The sequence below is a fragment of the Ptychodera flava genome, chromosome 10, assembly GCF_041260155.1.
Source record: "Ptychodera flava strain L36383 chromosome 10, AS_Pfla_20210202, whole genome shotgun sequence".
Lineage (NCBI taxonomy): Eukaryota > Metazoa > Hemichordata > Enteropneusta > Ptychoderidae > Ptychodera > Ptychodera flava.
The window spans coordinates 1,337,608-1,361,403 of NC_091937.1; the positions used below are offsets into that span (position 1 = coordinate 1,337,608).

At 37.4% G+C, this 23,796-nt stretch overlaps 1 protein-coding gene across 1 annotated transcript; it reads left to right on the forward strand.

The window, feature by feature from the left end:
* Window positions 1-945: 945 nt before the first annotated feature.
* LOC139141709 (cytochrome b-245 heavy chain-like) lies at window positions 946-20,612 on the forward strand. Its single transcript, XM_070711317.1, has 14 exons — window positions 946-1,366; window positions 6,258-6,353; window positions 6,869-6,979; window positions 7,963-8,202; window positions 12,028-12,146; window positions 12,371-12,451; window positions 12,784-12,901; window positions 14,421-14,513; window positions 15,142-15,276; window positions 15,899-16,017; window positions 16,677-16,796; window positions 17,198-17,390; window positions 17,693-17,817; window positions 18,139-20,612. The coding sequence occupies exons 1-14, from the start codon at window positions 1,316-1,318 to the stop codon at window positions 18,263-18,265; spliced, it is 1,728 nt and encodes a 575-aa protein (XP_070567418.1). The 5' UTR covers window positions 946-1,315; the 3' UTR covers window positions 18,266-20,612.
* Window positions 20,613-23,796: the final 3,184 nt, after the last annotated feature.

Here is a 23,796-nt window from a genome sequence, read left to right on the forward strand (position 1 = left end):
ATCTCATCCTAGAGGGTCTGAATAGGGGTTGACAGCTATTTTTCAGGAAGTAATGTGAAACTTTGTGAAACACGACATGATTTTGCGATCTTATACTTCCGTGTTATCACTACTCAGAATTCTTAGTCCACCGTGACTCAAATTGGTCTGACAGTATTAACACGCCAAGTTGCACTTAGTTATACCATCTATAACTGGTTTGACATTTTCTGCCGATGGAAAATATGTCCTCTACATCAACTCAATCTTCAAGGTGGACTTTACAGATTTGAGAGAGAGAGAGAGAGAGAGAGAGAGAGAGAGAGAGAGAGAGAGAGAAAGCAAGTTTAGTATAAAGAAGCATGGATGTAAAAAATAGACTATTTTTTACATCCATGAAAGAAGTTACATAGAAATCGGTGTATCGCGGGGATCTGGCTTTTTACATAATCAACGAATACCCACAAATGTTATACATTATCGCGTACTTTGACTGAAGGAACTGTTAATTTTTGTGAAAGTGTTTCTTATGTCTCGATTGACATAGAAACGAAAGACTTGAGTCACAGTCGTATGAATCACAGTCACACTCGCCTCGCAGCTTTTTTGATCACACCGTGCACCGTTCTGTAGTGTCGATAGAACTTGACTCATTGTGATAATTATAAAGCCAGGCTAATCTCTAGTTCGTGACAAAGTAAGACTGCTAATTGGCGAAGTAAGTACAAGCTGTTTTGTGGCTACAGTGACAGGGAGAACAAGAAACTGATGACGGCTGTCATTATACATTCTTCCACCACGGTATTTAAATTTCACTGTACTACTTTGCTATTGTTAGGCAGATATACATATTGGCAGAGCATGCAGTGCAAAAACAGGCCAAGCCAAAATCACGCCCACACAATAGGATTGGTCAAATAACCTTTGACTTATCTGCTACTCATGAATGCCCATCAAAGAACATTCATATGAAAATAGGCTGAGGAATACCAGAGACACAATGAACGGAACTGTGTTGTGCCAGGCACTTACGTAAGCCACGGTACCTCCACAAAAGATCGTGAGTTTAGCGAGACAAAGTTATATCCTCAGATGATCACTTGTGACCGCAGCGATACGTTCTGATGCGTCAATGTCTGCCAGTAGAACTTTTACCGACTGCAAGGTTCATTGACTGCATACCAATTATTTTTTGTGGTACTCGTTGGTTCCGTAGTGTGAATACGCAAGCATTAGAGTGCCGAGTGGTATTTCGCCGAGGTAAGTGCTGTGACAACAGTGAACGTGAATCTATCGGCGACATCCACCGAAACTACAGGTATCACGAGGAAGTACTATGGTTGATACTGGTTGGATAGTCAACGAAGTCCCCAAATGGATTATTTTGGTGAGGAAATTGTTTTAATTTTGTGTAAGTTTTTGTTCGGTGGCAATTACGCCGCAACTAGACTGAAAGATTCAGTGTATGGGTCTGATGGGTCTCCGCTCACACCCATATGTGGCCGATATCCAGAAAGTGACACGTTCAATTTTAAAACTCTGTACTAAAACGTTGGCATACACTCCAGTGTGCCCAGCCCAGCAGCGAAGAGATTTCATTTAACGAGCAAATATGAAAGAAAGGATAATAGGTTCTCGAATAATGAATTGGCTCTGTTGATTGTTTTTATCGTGTCGTTAGGGTTAGCTGTGGTGTTTTCAGACGGGATTCCTGTCTTTTACGGGCTGCCGGCTGGTTTAGACTTTTACGATTTTAACCCCGCTACCACCTCTCAACTTATAAACACAGATTGAGTAATTCATTGTGTGATATCGATGACCATCATTTGTCTTATGGACATTGCCAGTCTCACATTACTGAAATCAAACTTTTAGGGGTGGACCATTTGATATCCTGGGGGGGGGGCTTGGAAGATTTGGGGGGAAAAAAGATGCCAGGTGGAGTTGCTCGAAAAAAAAATCTGGCTTTAAGTGGCTGATGGAAAAACAATTATGGACCATTGCGACTCGGAAAAAAAATCTTGGCAATTGTTCGATGCACACTGCAGCATCAATAAAAATCAAGCAGTAGCTCTGGAGTTTTATAAAGCATAAACCATTTCAAGCTTGAGGAACAATAACTGACTATGAACAATTGTACAGTATACATGACCTTCTGATTAGAGGAAGTATGCTGAAATTGAAATTGCTCACCAGTGTTTTCCAGAAATGTGTAAATCTGAATGTATGGATTTTGTCAAAATACCACAAGAAGAGAGACAGCCTGCCATGAACTGGGTCAAGTGGACTCAGTCAGTCAAGTGGACTGTTCAACTTGCTAATATCACTCAAACCAGGACACTTGTCAGACAATGACATATTTTTTTCAAGCAAAAGTAAATGCCTGGTCCTTAAATGTACATGATTTTACAATTATATGTAGGATACCATCATCTCTTCTGATGACACCAGTGATGTTCTCAGAAAAGTTTTCACTGTAAGTTTGTTAATGCTTAATGTAGAACTCAGTAATCAGGTTGTTTTGATTTGTATTTTCAGTGTGTTACTCATGGTATAAATAAGATCTATAAACTGATATATTTGTAAAGTGAATCAAAAATGTACATGTATTTACATATCTTTATTTAGTTTCTTGAATAAGTCTGTGTGTGATAGAACAGCATCTTGTTACTGGGTGTGAAAAACCAAGCAAACAAACATTGCACCGAAATTTGGTAAAAAAAATATATATCTCGAAGAAGGAAAGTGAAAAAAAAAGTTGCCAGCAAATGCCCTGTAGAAAAAAAATAATTCATGGTGAAGCAGGTGGGAAAAAAAATATGGCTCTCCGCCAATCTTCCAAGGCCCCCCCCCGGATATCAAATGGTCCACCCCTTACTTGGGGGGGGGGGGGAGTTCAGTCCTGGGATCTGGGATTGTTCATGGGGCGCGCTCACACTCTAAAGTTATGTGTTCAGTTATTGAACACATATTAGAACGCTTAACTGTAACACTTTTTGAACGCAGTTTAAGTGTTCAGTAAGAAAACTAGAATGCATGTGTTCAGGTTTAGAACATATAGTGTCTTTATTTTTGAACGCATTTCATATGTTCAAAATTACATGAAATAGAACACTGTTTACGCATCAGAACACTGTAACACTTTTTGAACACAATGTAAGTGTGCAGAGTAAGTAAATAGAATACATGTGTTCTGGAAAGCACTGAGACCACCATGTGTTCACCTAATAATGTACACATAGAAATGTTGAGACTGACAAATATTGTAATGTGGCAAAATGGCATGTTAACTGGCCTGAAATGCATTTTAAATGTAACAACAGACTATAACGTTTGGGTTACAGTTATTATGAGAATAAATGTTGCATGGTCAATGCTGAGCATTACCGAACACTAGCATTCTATTTGTGATTTACAAAATTTGTGTTTGGACTGACGAATATGGCCCGAAAATTTGCAACTGTCTAGTAGTATAAACACAAAACGAGATAATTATTAAAATTAGACCGTAAGTGACTCACAATATTGCGAGAGAGGGTACTCTACGGCAAAAATCACTTCTGAGGAGTGTCATGTGCTTATCGCCGGGCCACAGTTAACACTTGGTGCCTATTCAATGCCATTTTGCCACGATATACAATACTTACCGTAGCAGTCAAACTCTCTGTGTAAACAGCTATCACACCGTCACAAAATACTGGCAGAACTCAATCGCTAAAATCATAGAATGTGAAAATACCGCCGGCAACAAAATGTGTCGTCTGCAGCAGCGGCGCGGCTTGCATCTAATGTGCGCATGTTCAGAGGGGCCCTCGTGTGACCCGAGGAAGCCCGATTATCCGTGACGTCATACTCGGGACACCCAGGAACACAAGTGTTCATTTGGTTGCAACGTTGGTAACACTAGTGTTCTCTGTTTGGCGTTCTGTTAGAATACAAATATTCACAAATTGAACACCAGTGTTCCGGAAGATTTTTGTCTTCACGATTTTATCGAAATAAAGAGTTTAAAGACATTTACCTCCTTTTATTATAAGCAATTAATAAACTTGAAAACATTTTCAGAACTACCAACATGTACCTTTGATTTCAAAAAGTGTTCACTGACTCGAATTCACATATATAACGAGTCAAACAAAACATTTTGTTCGTTTTTTGTTCAGAGGAGTTTACTGGAGCAGAAAACAAATTAAGATATCGTGATGTGTGTCTCTAACTAAAAATAATATTGTCTGGATAAAAACACGCGACAACCACTGTTGTCAGTTGGTGTTAGAATGGCAGCGGTCTATGGCTGACCACATCCATTCTATTTCTGAACACAAATGTTCAATACTTGAACACACATAACACTTCCCATGTGATCAAACTGAACGCATCCGACGCGTCATAAGCGTCCAAACGTTTAGAGTGCAGTTTGTGTTAGAAGTTGAGAGGTCACCGCCAACGTCTCTGAAGGGACTTGCTGCCAGCATTGAATGAGCCTCGACCAACAGTTTAGTCTTGGTAAATTGAGAGCTATTAGTCATGCGACTGTCAAATCAGTTTGTAGACAACTGAAATCGTAATAAGCAAGCCCCAACAGAAATACTTTGACCAATGCTGTACTTATTCTATATTTATGACCAGTGGTGCTTAATATTATAGCTAGATATTTTCTCGCCAGAACTTGAATGACTATGCCATTTTGAAAATACCGTATATTTCACTCGATCGTGTTACTCTCCCTAACTTTCGTAAAATCACTTTACCTCATTACATGCAATGAAAACACTCAAAAGTACTGATCTTTTCAACTAATCACATACGAACTATGGCTACCTCAAAAAGGTGCACAGGCAATTTCATGTTCAGAAAACGTTTTCGCGAAAAGTAGAGACAAAACATTCCGTTTGCAATTTCTGTCAGGTCCCTTATTTATTAGTTCAACAAAAATATATACAGTCGAATTGAAATAGGTCATAGAGGGCGGCAGCCGAGAAGCGTTTAACCCTTTGAGTGCCATAATTTTTCCCTCCCAAATTTAAGTGCAACATTTTGTAAATTTTCATGTATTTTTCTGCAATTTTTTAATGGTTTTGGACTGAATTGACATAATACGATTGGAACTAATTTGAGATAATTGGATGGTGAAGTAATGTCGATCTAATTTGCAAATGAAAGCTCATCTGCTTTTCTTTTTACGTTATACACTTGTTTTTATGAATAATTTTTAATATTGTAACATTCAGCTTTAGGGCATCTAACACTTTTGAGAAATTTGTAAAATATAAAGATCCAATTGTCCTAAAATAGGTCCAATCGTGTTACATGGTTTCTTTCCTATTGGCTTCACTTTTTTATCTAAATTTGGAAAAAGAATGGAAAATTGTTTGAGTTTTATTCTACAAAGGTGACAAAAATTGACTATAGCAGTCAAAGGGTTAAATTCTACGGATTCTATCACATGATTGGCGTCGTTCGAAAGAAATAGGTGTGTGATCAGACGATGTCGTTCATTTAAATACCAGGACACGCAAAGCAATGTATTGAATCAAACCTATTGACTCCGAAAATAAATGGTGTGATTATCTCGGGGAAAGAATAAGATTAGTCTCGGATTTTTTTTCTGTTTTAATCCTTTCGCATTGGCCGGTGCAAGTTTACACGTAATTGACCACTGAAATGGTTTGAGTAATGTGACGGTAATCTTGCAAAAGTATGTCTATATAAATGTCGAATGTCTCAATGAGATTGTTGAAAAGGGGGACATTCCTCGGTTGAGGGGCATTGAAAATGTGCTAGGTTTAAGCTTTGCTTTAATGACATGTTCTCCAACTTCACCCCACGCCCACTACCCATGAAAAGAAGATTGAGAAAGATGGAAGAAAGTCTATCCAAAGTGAACATTCAAATTGCATTTTCGTACTGTTGAAAACGATCATTTGGGATTGTAAACAAACATACTCACTGATACAAAGGGATGAATACGATTCTTCAGTTTTTATTGCAGACTTGATAGGATTGCCCCTTGTAATTTGTGCCCAGAAACGGATCGTTTGACATGAAAAGTCCCAAGATCTCGCGTAACATGTGCAGCGCGTGATAAATGCACCTCGAATTTCATTCCCAAACGCAGTATCGCTACTTGCTTTGACTATTTAAAGTTACGGCCATTATTTACTTTTTCACCTGTGATAAACACAAACACACATGATATTACAATGTGACATGTGATACATCAGTATGGGTATGTCAATGACTCGATCTCATCATTTACTTCCCTCTTCACTCATCAGTTTATCTGGTATGGTCTTAACGTCTATTTGTGGGTCACTACATTCCTGACGTATCACACTGGCCCACAGTACTACTACACAAAACATCTCACAGGGGTAAGTGTACTACATTAAACATTGTAGTAAGTTAACGTCTATATAACATGACTTAGTTTCGTAAATCTAGACGGATTATTTTTGCCTTCGAAGATTTTTAGCCTTCGCCCATCTTCAAAGGCAAAAATACTCCGTCTAGATTTACTAGAATACATGAATGTGAGACTTCTTATTCATCACATGAATTGACGGGGAAGTTTTTACATAATGATTCAACATTAAAATTGACACCATGTAGACATAATTTGCAATATACAACCCTAAAGTAGATACACCTTGCTAAGCAATGCTTGATATACACATTTTATGAAAATAACATGGTTGTTAAGTACATTCCAAGTAAAGTTTGTTTAGCTTGTAGCACATATATTGAAGAGATCGTTTCATAGTGTGACGTAAGCTTATGACAAGTTTGGACGTCCAGACATTGGAATGCCGAACTCCGACTATCAATTTCATTGTTAGTCAACGATATCGATTTCTTCGTTTTCAAAATCGTTCTTTGCATGTTTCAGCCAGCTGTATCTGTTGCTAAGGCTTGTGGATTGTGTTTGAATTTCAACTGTATGCTGATCTTACTACCTGTATGTAGGAATCTAATATCATACGTCAGAGGGTCATGTACGGTAAGTTTCTGGACACCAGAATTTATTATTTTCACCAAGGTCTTATTGTCGGCAATAATTTAGGGAACAACACGTATACAAAGCGTTGTCCAGCTTTTATATATATATATATATATATATATATATATATATATATATATATATATATATATATATATATATATATATATATATATATATATATACTGATTTACGGTGTCTCTTGTAAGATAGACAATTTATTAGAAATTACTACTCCGGTGCACCACCTTAAGTACAATCAGTTATGGCTCTCCAATTGTTATTCTGTTTATGAAAACTACATGGTACATTCAGTCTTATGGTGAAATACCTATTCACATGGGCATTTAAGTTATAATCATATTTTTTTTAAAAACAATAGTTTTTATAATGTTCGCTCATTTGTTCCACCAACATGGGAGCTGTGGCATGAATTAGTTGCTCACTTGCAGCACGTTTACTAAAGGCACTTGTTGAGTTTCCCGAATCACTTCATATTCAAAAGCTAATGGTGTCTCACAAATTTACATATTTTGCAATATCAGTGCTACATAGAATTTGAGTGCAGAAACGTATAGCAAAAACTAAATGGTGGTGGCAAAATCGTAATAAGTGTCTTTCCGTCATAAGTCGATTTTTATAAAAGTTGAACAAACCTTTGTATAGGCGTTTTCAGTTCATGTACAAATAAATGTGAGATTAATGCGTAAACGGCTTAAAGCAATTGTACGTAGATCTTTTTAAAAGTGCTTTGTTCATTGTCTAAACTTTGATGTGCAAAGCTATTTCAGTAATTTTGTGAAATGATTCTGCACGACGCACTCGAAGTACTTGCTCACTTTGTATTGTTTTTGACTTTCGTTCTTGTTAAATGACCGTATGCTTGATCTGCGCACACAAAATTAAAAAGGAAAGAGTGAAATGCTGAAATATGAATTTCATATCCATTCAAATTTGATCACGCCAAGATTCCTTTTTTCTAGTGTTGTAAGAAAAGCGTTCACGTTGTTAGAAGACAACTGGATAAGAATATTGCTTTTCACAAGGCAGTGGCGTATATGATCTGTTTTCACTCTGCTCTACATGTTGGTGCACATTTTTTCAATTTCGATGGTTACTTGGACGCACATAGTAGCGAGGAGGGATCGCTAGCTTTCCGACTAACTAAACTGCCAACACAACCGAATGGTACATGGGTAAATCCAATCAGATCTGTCAATCAGGTAGGCTATATCGTATCAAATTTACCATGTCTAACTTTGTTTCCGATGATTTAACTGTGCTTGACGTAATACGTGTTTAACCCTTTCACCACCATGGTTTGTCCCAAATCCATTGTTTTCTATGGAAAGTTGGACCTGTATACAGGGAACTGGGGGTGAAACGGGTTTAAGTCCGAATCCAACGATGTCATATTTTTGCATCGTCGAAACTGTCAATGTGAAATGCAAGATTTTGTCTTTAATATGACTGACTCCAAACCGTATACAGGATTATTATAAAAATTACAAATGACCTCAAAAGAGAGATAAAAACTGCAGCAACTGCAGCAAACATATACCGGTCACATTCCCGAGCTCTTTAAACGGTATATTGATGACTGCTTTGGTGCAGCATCTTGTTCACGCACAGAATTGGATAATTTTATTGATTTCGTTTCACATTTCCACCCCGCACTGGAATTTACTTCCACTATTTCAGACATATCGGTTGCATTTCTTGACATATCAGTTTATATGAATGAGGACTCGCTGTCTACCTCCATACATTATAAATCCACAGACTCTCATGCATATGTTCTATACAGCTCATCTCACCCCCGTCGGTGCAAGGAATCCATTCCATTTTCACAGTTTCTACGCGCTCGGCGCATTTGTTCTGACCAAGAGGATTTTGAGCAGCAGCTTGACACTATTAGCACTTGGTTCTCGGCTCGGGGTTATCCCCGCTCTGTAGTGGACAAAGCCAAAGAGCGCGTTGAACCATTAACGCAGGAGATGCGTTAAAGTCAACTACCCGTTCTCAATGCGATCGCATTCCTCTTGTATTAACATACCATCCTTTCAATCATAGAATCCGTAAAATCATCTTTGAGGAGTTTTCCATCTTAACCAACTCCCCCAACACACAGAATATTTTTCCGTACCTCCCATCATGGCATTTCGACGTGACACGAACATCGAAGACCGGCTGGTGCGTTCCAGTTTACCTAATCACGATTGCACTACTGGAACATCATCATGTGGCCGTCGAGTATGTAACACCTGCCCACATACTTTTACAACCAATTTCATTCAGGGCCCGCGTGGTAGAGTCAATGTTTCCGGCGTGTTCACATGCACGTCGACTAATATCATCTATTGCATCAAATGCAGACGCTGCAGCATGCTATACATTGGCGAAACAAAGCGTCGCTTAGGCGATCGCTTTGCTGAACATCTTCGCACTGTGACCGACAACAAGCTCGCATATCCGGTGGCCAAGCATTTTTGTACACCACCCCACCGCGGTCGGTCCGACATGGCAGTGCCTGCTATAATCTCCACCACAGACTCTACCCGCCATAAACTCGAACAGGCCACTATTTTTAAACTCGGTACTCTGGCACCAGCCGGTATGAATGCATATTTAACGCGTTTGATCGTTCCCTTGTTTGATTGGCTGTTTTTCTTTCTTGTGTTTTCACGTTTCCCTAGCGAGTTTTTAGTACTGACGAAGGGTTGCACCCGAAACGTCTGCGCTTTTAGTCTCTGCTTTGCAAGTGTTTTATCTCCCGCTGGTCGGTTAGTATTTTACTGATTTGTTTAAACTTTGCTCTTTATTTTAACGAGTACTATATTTCCCGCTAGTCGGCCAATTTTTTACTGTACAGGATTATTATGTTGTCGCTATTTTCGTGAACTCTCAAAACCTCGCTTGATCCTTTCTCTCCTGTTCGTCTCACTGAGAAGTTTTTTAATCTCTTCAGCATAATTATTTTTATTCGGAGCCATGTGATATCACAGACGGCTGTAAGAAAGTCTTTAGGGAGCCATCATTATTTATGGCCTGGGGGTCGGAGGAATCTGAGGGGGTCACTCAAAAGATCGAAAGCTACAAGGGGGTTGCTCAAAAGTGGAGAATATGAGGGGGCTACTCAATTTTGCTGATATGTACTGAAGTATTTAGTGAAGTTATGAATTAATACAACAATAATAGTAAAGAACACTAATATGTATGCTTGAGATACGTATGTTCATACCCGGTATATGCACCCACACACATATATATTTAATATATATATATATATATATATATATATATATATTATATATATATATATATTTATGCTGCTCATATATTGATTTATATATATAAATCACTATATATAAATCATAATACAGGTGGTTTCAAGTAGAAACTAAAATTTCATTACACTATGTGTTTCACGTTATTGTGATCTTCAGACGAGAATGATCAGCTATTCGACATGGCAAGCCTTTTGTTAGAGGCTAGTACTGAGTACATTTTTCAGTATTTCCTGATTAAAGATTGATATACTTGCCTGATCATTCATGAGACACGTCTGCTTTCTATATTCTACATTGTATAGGTTTCTGGTAGGGGAAAATGAGTAAAGCAAGCTAGTTCTGATTCTATAAAGTTTAAAACCAGTGGAATGCCTTGACAACAAACCCATCTTTTATTGCAGGAAAATAATAATAAATAATATATATGTGAATAAATGTATGTCTGTAGCAATTTTTTCGTTTTCAAAACATGTAATCTTCATTGAAATCAGTGAACTTGAATACAAGTTTTGGAATACTGTCTCAGATTTCTATTCCTTTGAGTTTTTTATAAAAAAAATCTGAAAAAAATACTCCCCAAGTGCCACTAAATAACACCATTTTAATCTCTATTTTTCAAAAGCACCAACGGCAGGAGGGGGTGTCCCCCTTCTGACCGCTTGGCGATCGCTTGCGGTGCTTCGCCCTTTTGTCAAACAATTCCTACAGAGAACACTGCATATCATCAGAGCACTGGATACAGACCTGTACATCAGCCCCTGTCACAGCAATTGAACCTCTTTCCGACACAGACCTGTACCACAGGCTACCCAGACAGAATGAATAAGCTTATTATTGAGTTTTTCTCACTGTTTTCTCTATCAGTTCCTCTCCTTTTCTTCATCACAGTCCCTCTATGGATATAGGGACTGTGTCTTCATGCTCTGAATGATCGGAGTAAATAAAATAAACGGTTATATAATCTAACCTAGCCTCTTATAAACCCTTTATTCATTTTACACCCATTACAAGGACGTTTATCTCTCATATACACATCTTGTAATTAATTAGTCAACACAACTAATTATGCTAATCCGTGGACTTATCAAGAGTTGGTCAACATTGCAAAGATAAAGATGTGACCTTTCCTATCTTTCCGCGATGTTGACCAACCCGTAAAATCCTTGATAAGTCCACGGATTAGCATAATTAGTTGTGTTGACTAATTAATTACAAAATGTGTATATGGGAGATAAACGTACTTGTAATGTATGTAAAATGAATAAAGGGTTAAGAGGCTAGGTTAGATTATATAACCGTTTATTTTATTTACTCCGATCAGTCAGAGCATGAAGACACAGTCCCTATACCATAGAGGGACTGTGATGAAGAAAGGAGAGGAACTAATAGAGAAAACAGTGAGAAAAACTCAATAATGAGCTTATTAATACTGTCTGGGTAGCCTGTGCACAGACCTGTACCACAGGGTTTAATCAGGGTCTGTAAGGGCCTGTCGCAGCAGCAATCCATTTTACTGTATAGATATTTAACTTTCCCAATTTTTTTTGGGGGGGTGATGGTTACTCAAAATATCTGTAGCAGAGAGGGGGGCTACTCAAACACGTCATGGTTGGTAGAGGGTTACTCGAAAGTTTGGAGTTTCTAAAGCAATTCCTCCGACCCCAAGACCGTAAATAATGACGGCTCCCTTACGACGAGATTGGAATCCAGATTGTCATGAATATTTTACCCTTTTCTATGATTTTCTATTCTCTGCAGGCTTTGCCATTTGGACTACCATTAATCGAAGAAACCATGGTAACAATTGCAGGAGTGTCTGGAGTTGTAATCACTGTAGCTCTTGTTGTCATGGTTACTTCGGCGACTGAAACGATAAGGTATGGTGTTTCATTTATAACCAGTTGAGTTTTATCCTTGGAAATGCAATGGAACTGTAATCATAAACTTATGAAATGAGATTCAGTGAGTAAGGTCTGATATCCTAATTGGCTGACATTTTTTTCAGCCAAAGACATAATTAAGGTTAAATCGTATTTCGGTGAAAGATACATAAGAGAAACATCGGAAAACCCCACTCATTCGACTCCTTTTTCTGTTACAGACGATCTTATTTTGAAGTATTTTGGTTTACCCACCATCTTTTCGTAATTTTCTTCGCCGGGCTAGTCGTACATGGCTTAGGGTAAGTTGTACACTTTTCGCCTTAGTTGTAATTGAATTGTTTCTCACGATATTCGATGTGGCCAAGAGACAGACAAAAGCATGGTCTGGTATGTATCCTGTCGCAAGCCATTTTAGTTACTCCTTAAACTCAGAAGTACACTTCATCGAAAGCCTGGCTATGATGGGTTCATATTTACACAGAGTCACAATAATAAGTGAAACAAGATAAGCGTGTTTACATGAGATAACATAGTCCGAATAAATCAGAAAGGTACCAATAAGAGGTAGCGACGGTACACTATCACTCACACTAGTGACTCCTTCCTACCGTCTGTCGTTTTTGTCTTTCAGAGGTATTGTGCGAGGTCAAATTAACGTGGATGAGCATGATCCTGACAATTGCTTGGATAAGCCATGGGGTCCTAATGAGGAATGTCGTGAACCACAATTTGCTGGTAGCCCTGCAAGAGTGAGTGCGACATGACATGTTTCGAAAATGATCAATTCCTTGTTTAGGTTTCCATGTGTGGTATCCGACTCGAAACTCTAAGGCTGATATCCGCTTTCAAATCCTTCAGCGGGTTTCGATAGCATTACATAAAAATTGGTCGGTAAATTCCTTCAGTGTTTTTTTGTGTTTTAATGCGCGTTTCAATTTCCTGCACCAAGTATATGTTCAAGTGGCAATATACAATAAGTGACGTTTGCAATGAGGGTGGTAAATTCCAGACTTTTATTCATTTTACCGTCAACATGGCAGTAACAGAAATAGGTATGCACACAAAACTTGCCAAGTAAAATGAATTATAACTTGGTCAAAAGTGACTGCAAAAGATTTATCAAAAATTCGCAAAATACAAGTGATCAATATTCAAGTATATATATATATATATATATATATATATATATATATATATATATATATATATATATATATATATATATATATATATATATATATAGTATAAAGTATTTGGAACAAACGTTCAAGACATGTAAGACTTTGTACGATTCGTACGTAACCATATCTTCGTCTGGCCAAATTAGTATCGTCACCGTCACCAATATAATACCGATGTCCTGAAATCAATACGCAATATGGAGTATTGTTATGAGAGAGTGGGAGAGGGTCAGCACAAACCAAAGAAAATAATTTCCCAAGCACCGAATTTTACGATCACTACTTCTGATAGGGCTACGTATGTCTTGAGATTCTATAATTAATTTTCATAGCTATACTTTGCAGACGAGATTCTACGTGATTTTATCAAGCTACTGGAGAAGAAAGACAAGTACGAATGGGCTATGATAATTAGATTTGAGTAGACGGCTAACAAGATGTGTGTACTTCGGGCTTCCTCTGTATCTGGCATTCTCGCGTGCACACGGGTACATGCTAGTAATGTGCATAGAAGGACAATGCGCACATAGAAAAATAATTGTATAAGCTTACACTTTTATGTCACGTGTGGTGGTCACATTCATAGAGTTTGTATTATTTGCGCCGCTTCATTACATTTTGTACATAATTTTATCTAACATTGCGCACTCTAGGTCGCATATATAGAAGAATGATGCGGCGACGCGGTTATATGTTTTTGTAATTTTTGGGAGTGGGTGGGTGGGGAGTAATTATCATTTTTCGGGTTCACACGATCGAAGTACCGACATAAAAACCGAAAGAAATGAATGTTTGAATAATAATTCTGACACGCAGCAAAGCAATGGCGATATATCTGATCACAACTGTGCAGTTCGTAAGTTCTAAATATGAAAATGTAGTCTTTAAATGATATTTTCCGCCGTATGTAGCGCACTGACGATCTTTTTAAATCCATTTGATAAAGTGAACACGAAAACAAATTGACAGGGCTACTGTACATCGACGCACGCTAGGACGAGGCATGACACTTTTCCTATTTTTTGGCCTGAATGAATTTATCACAAAACTTACCAAGCTGAATACTTGCTGTCTGTTAATTTGACAGAGCTGGGTGTGGGTTACCGGTCCAATATTTCTGTATTTGGTTGAAAGAGGTATCAGACTCTACAGAAGTTTCCAGACAGTCAATATCGTGAAGGTAAAGTCAAGGTATCTTAATTCATTTTACATGAAATTAAAACCAAGTCAAAATTACGGCGTACAAACATCGGCGCCAATGTTTGAAACAAAGAACGACCCATTCAACAGATTTGACGCGTAAATGCATCCAAAGGTATTTATAATCAACAGATGGCTGTTGGACACACTAGAGGTGGAGATTTTTAACAATAGCTAAACAGGAAAACTCACTAACATCTTGTCTTCCCAAGGGAAAACGAAATCAGTTCTTGTAAATCCTCTTGAGAATCCTCTGAATGAAATGTCGTGCTGGTAATCGTCGTCATATTGATATTTTCTCAAATCGATGTTGATTTGCTATTAAATGAAGAAACCTGTCCAAATAAGCCTGCTTTCAAACCAGTTCGGTGAAATTACCATACACTCCCTCTGTTCGAAGCGACCACAAAGCAGAACGCACCAGAATACTGTTAATATTGAAGAAGATACAAATCAACCATATATTTCGTCGACCATGCACAAATTTCCAAATGTTTCAGACTTTCTCCTGTAAATGACAATTATAAGATTAACTACTTTTTCATCAATCAGTCTTAGTCCTGGACTTTGCCTCGCACTTTCTAGGTAAACATTTACTTTTCTTGCAGGTTGTAAAGCATCCTTCCAAAGTCATGGAAATCAGGATGAAGAGAAATGGATTCTCCATGTTACCTGGTCAATATATCTTCCTTCAATGTCCCAAAGTTTCCAGTCTAGAATGGCATCCCTTCACTCTAACATCGGTAATCATATATTGCTACTTTCGCTTAATGTGACAGCAGCCATTTCCAAGCGAAAGCAGGTCTCATCTATGCATCTTGAAATATGTTTCAAGCGTCCATAGCAGAAACTAAAAGATTCAGCCGTGTGCGGGCGCGCCAAGTCTTACCCAAGACCAGAGAGCGTCGGAGCATCCGTACATGACTGAATTTTTCAGTCTACCTATAACTTTGAGTAAATTGAAGTTTTGTTAAAAGGTCATAGTGACATCGATCTGAACAAACAGCAGTCACATCTCCAAACAATGTCCTTGTCTACTCCAACTCTGAAACTATTTATCACATCTGCCCGGCGTGAATTTTACAAAAACGTTTGATCTTTGATGTGCAAGCCCAATGAATGGGATCTTTCGAACAGTAAAAACATGTCTTTGATTTAAACTTCACTATACGTTATATATCATTCGGTGTGATTATGACAAGACTTTTGTCAGACTATGTTTAAAAATAAATTACAAAAGAACAGAAGTTCACTTCAACAGACTACGCTCCCTCTATCCCTCCGTTTTATAATGGTAATTTTGCAGGGTTTTTTACATTTCCTGCTCTATAACGTTTTTTTCTTCACTTTCATTTGACTTTTCAGATGCCCGAAGATGATTACTTCAGCGTCCACATTCGCCTTGTTGGTGACTGGACGACGGCTTTGGCAAAGAATTGTGGTTTTGACGAGAGCGAGTTTCAAGATCCTGACAAACTGCCAAGGTTTGTAGACGCTTCGTTTCTGTGCTTGTGTTTATTTGATGCAAGCATTCTACCCAATCGCTGTTTTTGTATTTAAGTTGTTTTATTGGTAACATTTTTTAGTAACAGTAACTTAAGTTAAAATGAAGTACAGTGCTTAGTTATCTACAATTGTGTGTAAAATTGAAATCCATTTGCTGCAATGTCTCTCTAATTTGTCTTGTTCCACAGCTATTTCAAACTCAAGATGGTAGTTGAATTTCACTTGCAACATAAAAGCTACAAAGAGTGGTTTACTCTGTTTCATTTTCATGGCATAGATGTGACTTTTGGCTAACAGTAGCAAGTGATTATGAATGTCATAGTAACCGTCAACACCAAAGAGCACTTCATTTAAGTTGTCTCGTGAACAAACTGCCAGGTTCCTTAGAAAAGGCACCAGTCGCTGTTTGTCATGAGATAAAATAAAGAAAGACGTAAGTATATGTGTGCACGTACATATATACATACATACATACATACATACATACATACATACATACATACATACATACATACATACATACATACATACATGTATAAGAACGTGCACATATATATGTTTTGCCATACACCCATAGACAAGGTCTGCGATAAAAATACGAACTCGGAATAAAAATACAACATTTTTTCCCACACAGTCTTGGTGTTGATGGTCCGTTTGGTACATCAAGTACCGACATATTCAGATATTCTGTCGGTGTGTGTGTTGCTGCTGGCATTGGAGCCACTCCATTTGCATCGGTCTTGAAGTCAATATGGTACGCAATATTAAATACTCTTTATTGAACAGACGGAGTTATAGACACAGCAGGTCCACAACGACAGGTCACATGTGTCATTCTGAAATTCACACATCAGCACACAGCGTAATGGTTGTCATGCATTTGAATAAACAAAAAGTCCAAAGCAAGCTATGCCAAAGTATTCTGATTACAATAATGATTTCGATGGCAATGAAGGATTTATTAGTTCAGGACGAAACTTTGTAAAATTTAAAGTTGTCAAGACAGTCCCATTGATAACCTTTGTTCATAAAGTGGATATCAATGTTGTACACTGTTCGGCAGTTAGTGCATGTTGTCAGTCAAAAATGCGGTCGGCCTATCATCTACTTGTATATTATCCATTTTTAGACCAACGTTTTATGTTTTTCCTGAAGGTATAAACACTGTCACGATGATGTAGAGCTGAAATTGAAGAAAATATACTTTTATTGGATCTGCCCAGACACCAAGTCTTTTGAATGGTTTACAGAATTGTTGATACGTTTGGATCAGGAAATGATTGAACAAGGAAAGGCGAACTTTCTTGATTATAACATCTTCCTTACCAGAGGTTGGGATGCCAATCAGGTAAGAATGTACATTTGTAATTGAATGGCCAGCCAGTAACTCAGCTGCCGAGAAAAGCCAGGGGACTTGGGGCCAGTCTAGCAAACACCGTGTGTTTCTTACAATCAGACAGCAACCTGTTATATCGTGCAAAGGCATAGCAATATCGTCACTTTCATGGCAGTCTGTCGAATGCGAAAATTTCGTGTGTTTGAAGTGATCTGGGAAAACCTCAATCATCAAAATAAATATAAACTGTGACCTTGCGCTGTTCACGTCGAATAATTTATCGCATACCTTCTTGCGACTCTTTCATTCCGTAGGCCAGGAACATATATTTACACGAAGGTGATGAAGAAGACGTTGTCACAGGGCTGAAACAAAAAACGCACTACGGCAGACCAAACTGGGATGATTTGTTTCCCAGTATCGCCGAAAGTAATGCTGGGTAAGTAGAATGCTGAGCATTAAATACCATGCATTTCTTATATGTAACCTGCCAGCTTCCAGGGCGATAATGCCTCCCAATCTGTTTTGTTGACACTCCGTAGCTCAATTTACACGTCTACCTACCCAAACTACCCGCCTAACCCACCCATCCACCCACCCACCTACCTGTAGACTTACCTACCTACCTAGCCACCCACCTAATCATCGTACTACCTACTTTCTCCACTATCTACCCATTCCATCACCAAGCTATCAACGTATTTCCTATCAATCCTACACTTGTGCACGTTGTCTTATGACTGGATTTGTTGATTTGCAGGCAAAATATCGGTGTGTTTTTCTGTGGCCCGAAAGCACTGTCGTCTGTACTGCATAAGAAATGCAACGAGTATTCCACACTGAGCTCTGGAGGTGCACAGTTCCACTACAATAAAGAAAATTTCTAGTTTTCAGAGAAGTATATTATAAAAATGTATAAGAAGAATATGTTGAACAGTACGTTAGGAAAGTTTTGAATATTATAAAGATGTATAAGAATATGTTGAACAGTACGTTAGGAAAGTTTTGAGTATTATAAAGATGTATAAGAATATGTTGAACCGTACGTTAGGAAAGTTTTGCGTGAATGTGCAGGATATTCGATCCTCTAGATGTTGTTATAGATACCCACTACCAGAGTGTCAGACTCACTGACAGACTTACGATTTACTTACAAACTTACAAACTTACCAGACGGAATTCAGTTTACAACTACCAGACTGAATTTAGTTATTTAACTCGTACATTCGGTCCCCGTATGTGATTATGATGTTTTAAGTATAAAGGTAGTTCGAAGCATTTGTTTACATGCTATATAGACTTACAGAGAGCTTTTGGCAGTGTTTGGCATTTAGGGTTGTTTTATAAATTATCAAAACTAGGCTTTAGTATTAAGTTTTTGAATATTGTAAAGTGCATGTATGATAATGTCATGTCATGTATCAAGTTACCATCTGGTTATACCAATTCATTTCATTCACATGTTGGTACCAGGGATGGTTGTAATCTCAGTTCCACTTTATTTTATTTATTCTTAAATGATTTGCCAACTTAACTTCATAACAAATGTATTGATGCTCCTGTTTTGCTTGATAGAAAACTGCCAATTCTTATGTTTGCAGATGATATTGTGTTATTATAAACTTCACAGCATGGTTTGCAGCACTCACTCAGGTTGCTTGAACCCTTTTGTTAGGAGTGGCTGTTGTCAATAAGTCTAAAGAAAACAAAGATTATGATATTCAATGCAAACTTTAATCCGCATAAATATAATTTCTACATTTACGATAAGAGACTAGATATTGTTTTCTCATATACTTACCTAGGTATCACTTATATTCCACCTGGAAATTTTAAATAGTAAGGCTTTCTTTAAAAAACAAAGCATTGCGTTCTTTATTTGCTTTTATGAAAACCTTTAACTCTCAAAAGGGGACACCAGTGGTGGTACAACTGCATCGTTTTGACTCTCTAGTCAAACCAGTGTTATTGTATGGATCAGAGGTTTGAGGGAGTTACTTATTCAGAAAAGTAAGTTCAGAAAGATTTAGTGATTACTTCCTGAAACCTAACTGTGAATTTGAAATTGTTTAGATGAATGCATGCAAGCACATTCTTGGTGTTAATAAAAGTGCATGCATTCATGCTTGTGTAGGGGAACTTGGGCGTCTCCCACTTCTGCTATGTATTATCGTCAAAGGGAAAAAGTCGCCCATTTTTCATGAATTTTGTTTGATGCAAGATACTTCTTATATTGTTTGACATGTTGAAAGATACTGAATAAATGGGTGACCATGCACATATTCGACCCGGTTTTAGACAAATTAAATGACCATTAATTCATTTTTGCGATGGTTACATGTATCCAATGTCTAAAACAGGGGTTGAATATATGTATGGTCACCCATTCATCCGGTATCTTTCGACATGTCAAACAAAATAAGTAGTATCTCGTATCAAACAAATTCATGAAAATGGGCGACTTTGTCCCTTTAATGTGATTAAATATTGGAGTAGTTTAGAAAGCCTTAAAAACAATAGTCTTCTTGCCGTAGCATTTAAACTTGAAAACAAATTGCATTAGAAAGTTTTATCTACATTTTTAGACTGTTAAATCTGTCTTTGCATTCTGTAATTGTTCACACTTAATGAGAGTGAAGAATTGTAAATTGTCTACAGTAATTAGGACAGTAAAACATTCCTTGAAAGCAAAGCTTGTTGACGTCTGGAAGAAAGCCATAGAAAGTAATGAGAAATTAAATATTTATTGTAGGATTAAAACTGTTTTCAAATATGAAAAGTATCTGTCTCTTGTTCAAAATCCTCTTGATAGAATAGCATTAACAAAAACAAGAATTTCAAATCATATTTTTCCGGTTAAAGTCGGTCGTTATAAGAATATTTTTAGATACCTTAGACTTTGTACTTTATGCAAAAGAGATGTTGGAGATGGATACCATTGTATTATGATACTTGCTGTAGTTCTATTTTTGGTATTCAGGCTCAGCTGAAACATTTTCACAAAGATGTCCTTCTTCAAATACATAATGTCTTGTTCTGATGATTCCTTTGTGCGTATTACCGCAAAGTTTCTTTAATGAACTGATGAAAGCTTATAACATTTAATTTTTAGATGGCTTGTTTCATCTCTGTCTTGCGAAGTTTTTCAATCTTGTAATCCTTTGTTTTTTATTTCATTTTATACCAATGTCACATGTGTACACGGCTAAATAAATAAATAAATAAATAATTCTAGTCGAGTTATTCATCATGTATTGTAATGGACATAGATAATTCCAATCCAGTTATTCATCGTGTACTGTAATTGACACGGAGATAATTCTTGTCGAGTTATTCATCATGTACTGTAATGGACACGGGATAATTCTAGTCCAGTTATTCATGTACTGTAATGGACACATAGATAATATAGTCGAGTTATTCATCGTGTATTGTCATGGACACGGAGATAATTCTAGTCCAGTTATTCATCATGTACTGTAATGGACACATAGATAATTCTAGTCCAGTTATTCATCTTGTACTGTAATGTACACATAGATAATTCTAGTCCAGTTATTCATCATGTACTGTAATGTACACATAGATAATTCTAGTCCAGTTATTCATCTTGTACTGTAGTGGACACGGAGATAATCGACGGACAAATCAATTCCAGATCATCGGCCTACAATAAGTGGTTGATTATTTTATGAGGTATATGACAACAAACTCCTGCTCTTTGTAACACATCACTCAGTTCGTGTACGTATATTGCAAACAGTTTCCGGGAGACGATTACTACCCCTACGAACTCTATGACTTCATTTGGTAAACGTACGGCAGAAGTCCATCGACAACACCTTACATCTGACAACGATACCACCATAGTAAAATATGAACAACAATGACTAGTGGAGACCCGTCTAATAATTTCTTGAAAAAAGTACAATGGTTCAATGCCTTTCGTGCATCCATGAAACAAGATAAAAACCCTGGTGAGTTACGTATTTTATAAAAAAAAATCTCTTTCGTGACGAAAATGCACATGTGCGTCAAGGGATTGTTTGTGTTAATGCACTTGTGAATGCTTGACAAAATATAGAGTTCAAATATTTTTGACATAGCTGTAACTATAGCAACATGTCTGTAGTTGTCGACAGACTTTTCATCTTTTGACTTCTCTTTGATTATCAGAACAATCATAGTCTGCGTAAGATTGTCCGATAAATACCCATAGACAAAAATGCAGTAAAACATAATTTTTCTTTTGTATTTAAGTTGTTTTACTGGTAATATTTTCTTTAGTAACAGTAACTTAAGTTAAAATGAAGTACAATTCTTAATTATCCACAATTTTTTGCAAAATTGAAATCCATTGCTGCAGTGTTTCTCTTATTTTTCTTTTTCAAGAGCTATTTCGTACTCTAAATAGCAGTTGAATTTCACTTGCAACATAAAAGCTGCAAAGTGTGGTTTACTCTGTTTCATTTTCATGGCATAGATGTGTCTTTTGGCTAACAGTAGCAAGTAATCATGAATGTCAGAGTAACCGTCAACACCAATTAAAGAGCACTTCATTTAAGTTGTGTCTCGTGAACAAACTGAGAGATTCCTCGAAAAATGTGTGAAACTCGTTCAAGAAGGTCTCGGTGAATTTACAGGTGTAGAAAAGATGATCTAGTGCCCCATTGCTGTTTTGGCAGAATGAACAGAGCGGTGATTGGTCCATGCCTCTTCCGGATAGATCGTAGTTTGTATACAGAATATGATGAAGAAGTTTGAACTGGAATTCACATGTTTTTGTGTCTATGGCTACATTAAATGGTAGGCTATATATGGGAGACCATGGTCCAGTAAAGTCATATTCTCTTTCATCATAGCGTTCTTAATTCCTCTTTACTGTAAATGGCGTTTCTGATGCTCTCCCTGGTAACTTTATCGGAGGGTTGAAAGTGACACATATTCATCTTTAAACACCGGTTCAACCAGCAATGGTTTTGGCCATTTAACTCTGAGACATTTAATTACTCCGTAAAGAAGGACTAGCTTTCACTAACTTTTTCCATGACAGATACCCATCCTCCGTAAGCAAATCAAATATTAATTCAAACTCTTTCTGTCTAAGCTTTGGATTACCCATAGATTTTAAGCGGTGGTCTAGAAAGAGTTTCCAGGGGTGCTCTATGTTTTCATCTAGATACCTTGTAATAAGGTTTATAAGCATAAGCTTGTGTATAGCCTAGTTGAGTGTAGTTTTCACATCGGGAGCCTTTAAGCCCCCTCGGAAACCCCTCTGACCATTACCTTTCTGGTTATTCTATCTTTCCCATTCCAGAGGAAATTGAAAATAATTAAGTTATGATAGGGCGAAGGTTTTCAAAATCTTAACTTTGCCCATGAGTGTCAGGGATCTCGTTTTCCTTGTTCTAAGAATTCCTTCAATCTGCTTGAGTGGTGTTTAACTCTTGATTATACGAAATGTAAATTCCTGCAATTTTAATCGGTGGCAATTTGATGTCAAATGGTTTTTTCTTACGTCTTTTCCAGTTACCAAGCCAAATAGCTTCGGTTTTGTCTGGGTTGACCATCAAGCCTGAAAGTGAGTGGAACTCGTGCAACATTTCAAATATTCTCTGACATGACTGTTCATCTGTTACAAAGATCGTCAAGTCATCCGCAAATGCAGCATATTTGCATCCACCTATTCCAGTGCTGATACCCTTGACATTGGCATCGTCATTCAAGTTAATTAAGAATATTTCTAACGCTAGGATGAACAAAAAGAGTGATAATTGGTCTCCTTGTCTAACCTCCCTTTCAATGTTAAAATAGCCGCTGCTGAAGCCATCGTTCGTTACGCAACTGCTCATGTCTGAGTAAAATGTAATGAACCATTGTTTAAAGATTGGGCCACAACGTCAAGAAATATGTTATGATCTACCTTATAAGGACGATAGTAGTAAATATAAAGCCAGCTATGACAATGGGGACTGAATTGGTTAAAGTGCATGCTACTTGAATAGCGAAGATTATATTTCGATCATTTGTAATTAATTTCGAAATCAGTGAGTATACCGGCTAGTCAGCTAAAGCGCTAGGAAAAACTATTTTTGTCGATATGATTTCAAGCAAATGGCGGGATTTCCTCTTTAGGAATTAAACGTTGATGTTGGACGCCCTCATCGACAAACTCAAGTAGTTTTTAGCTCGTATGTCGCGGCGATGTCTGTCTGTCACGTGTGCCCGATATCTCAAAAACGGCTTAGCAGATCAGAATCAAATCTGGTACATTGATTCAGTTTGCAAATGGCAAGAACAGATTAGTTTTCGGTGGGTGTGGTTTGCTTACTTTTTGCTCATTTACACACTGCTAATATACATTGAGAACGACTTCACACAATTTGATGAGATTTGCTACAAATGTTGATCACACCAA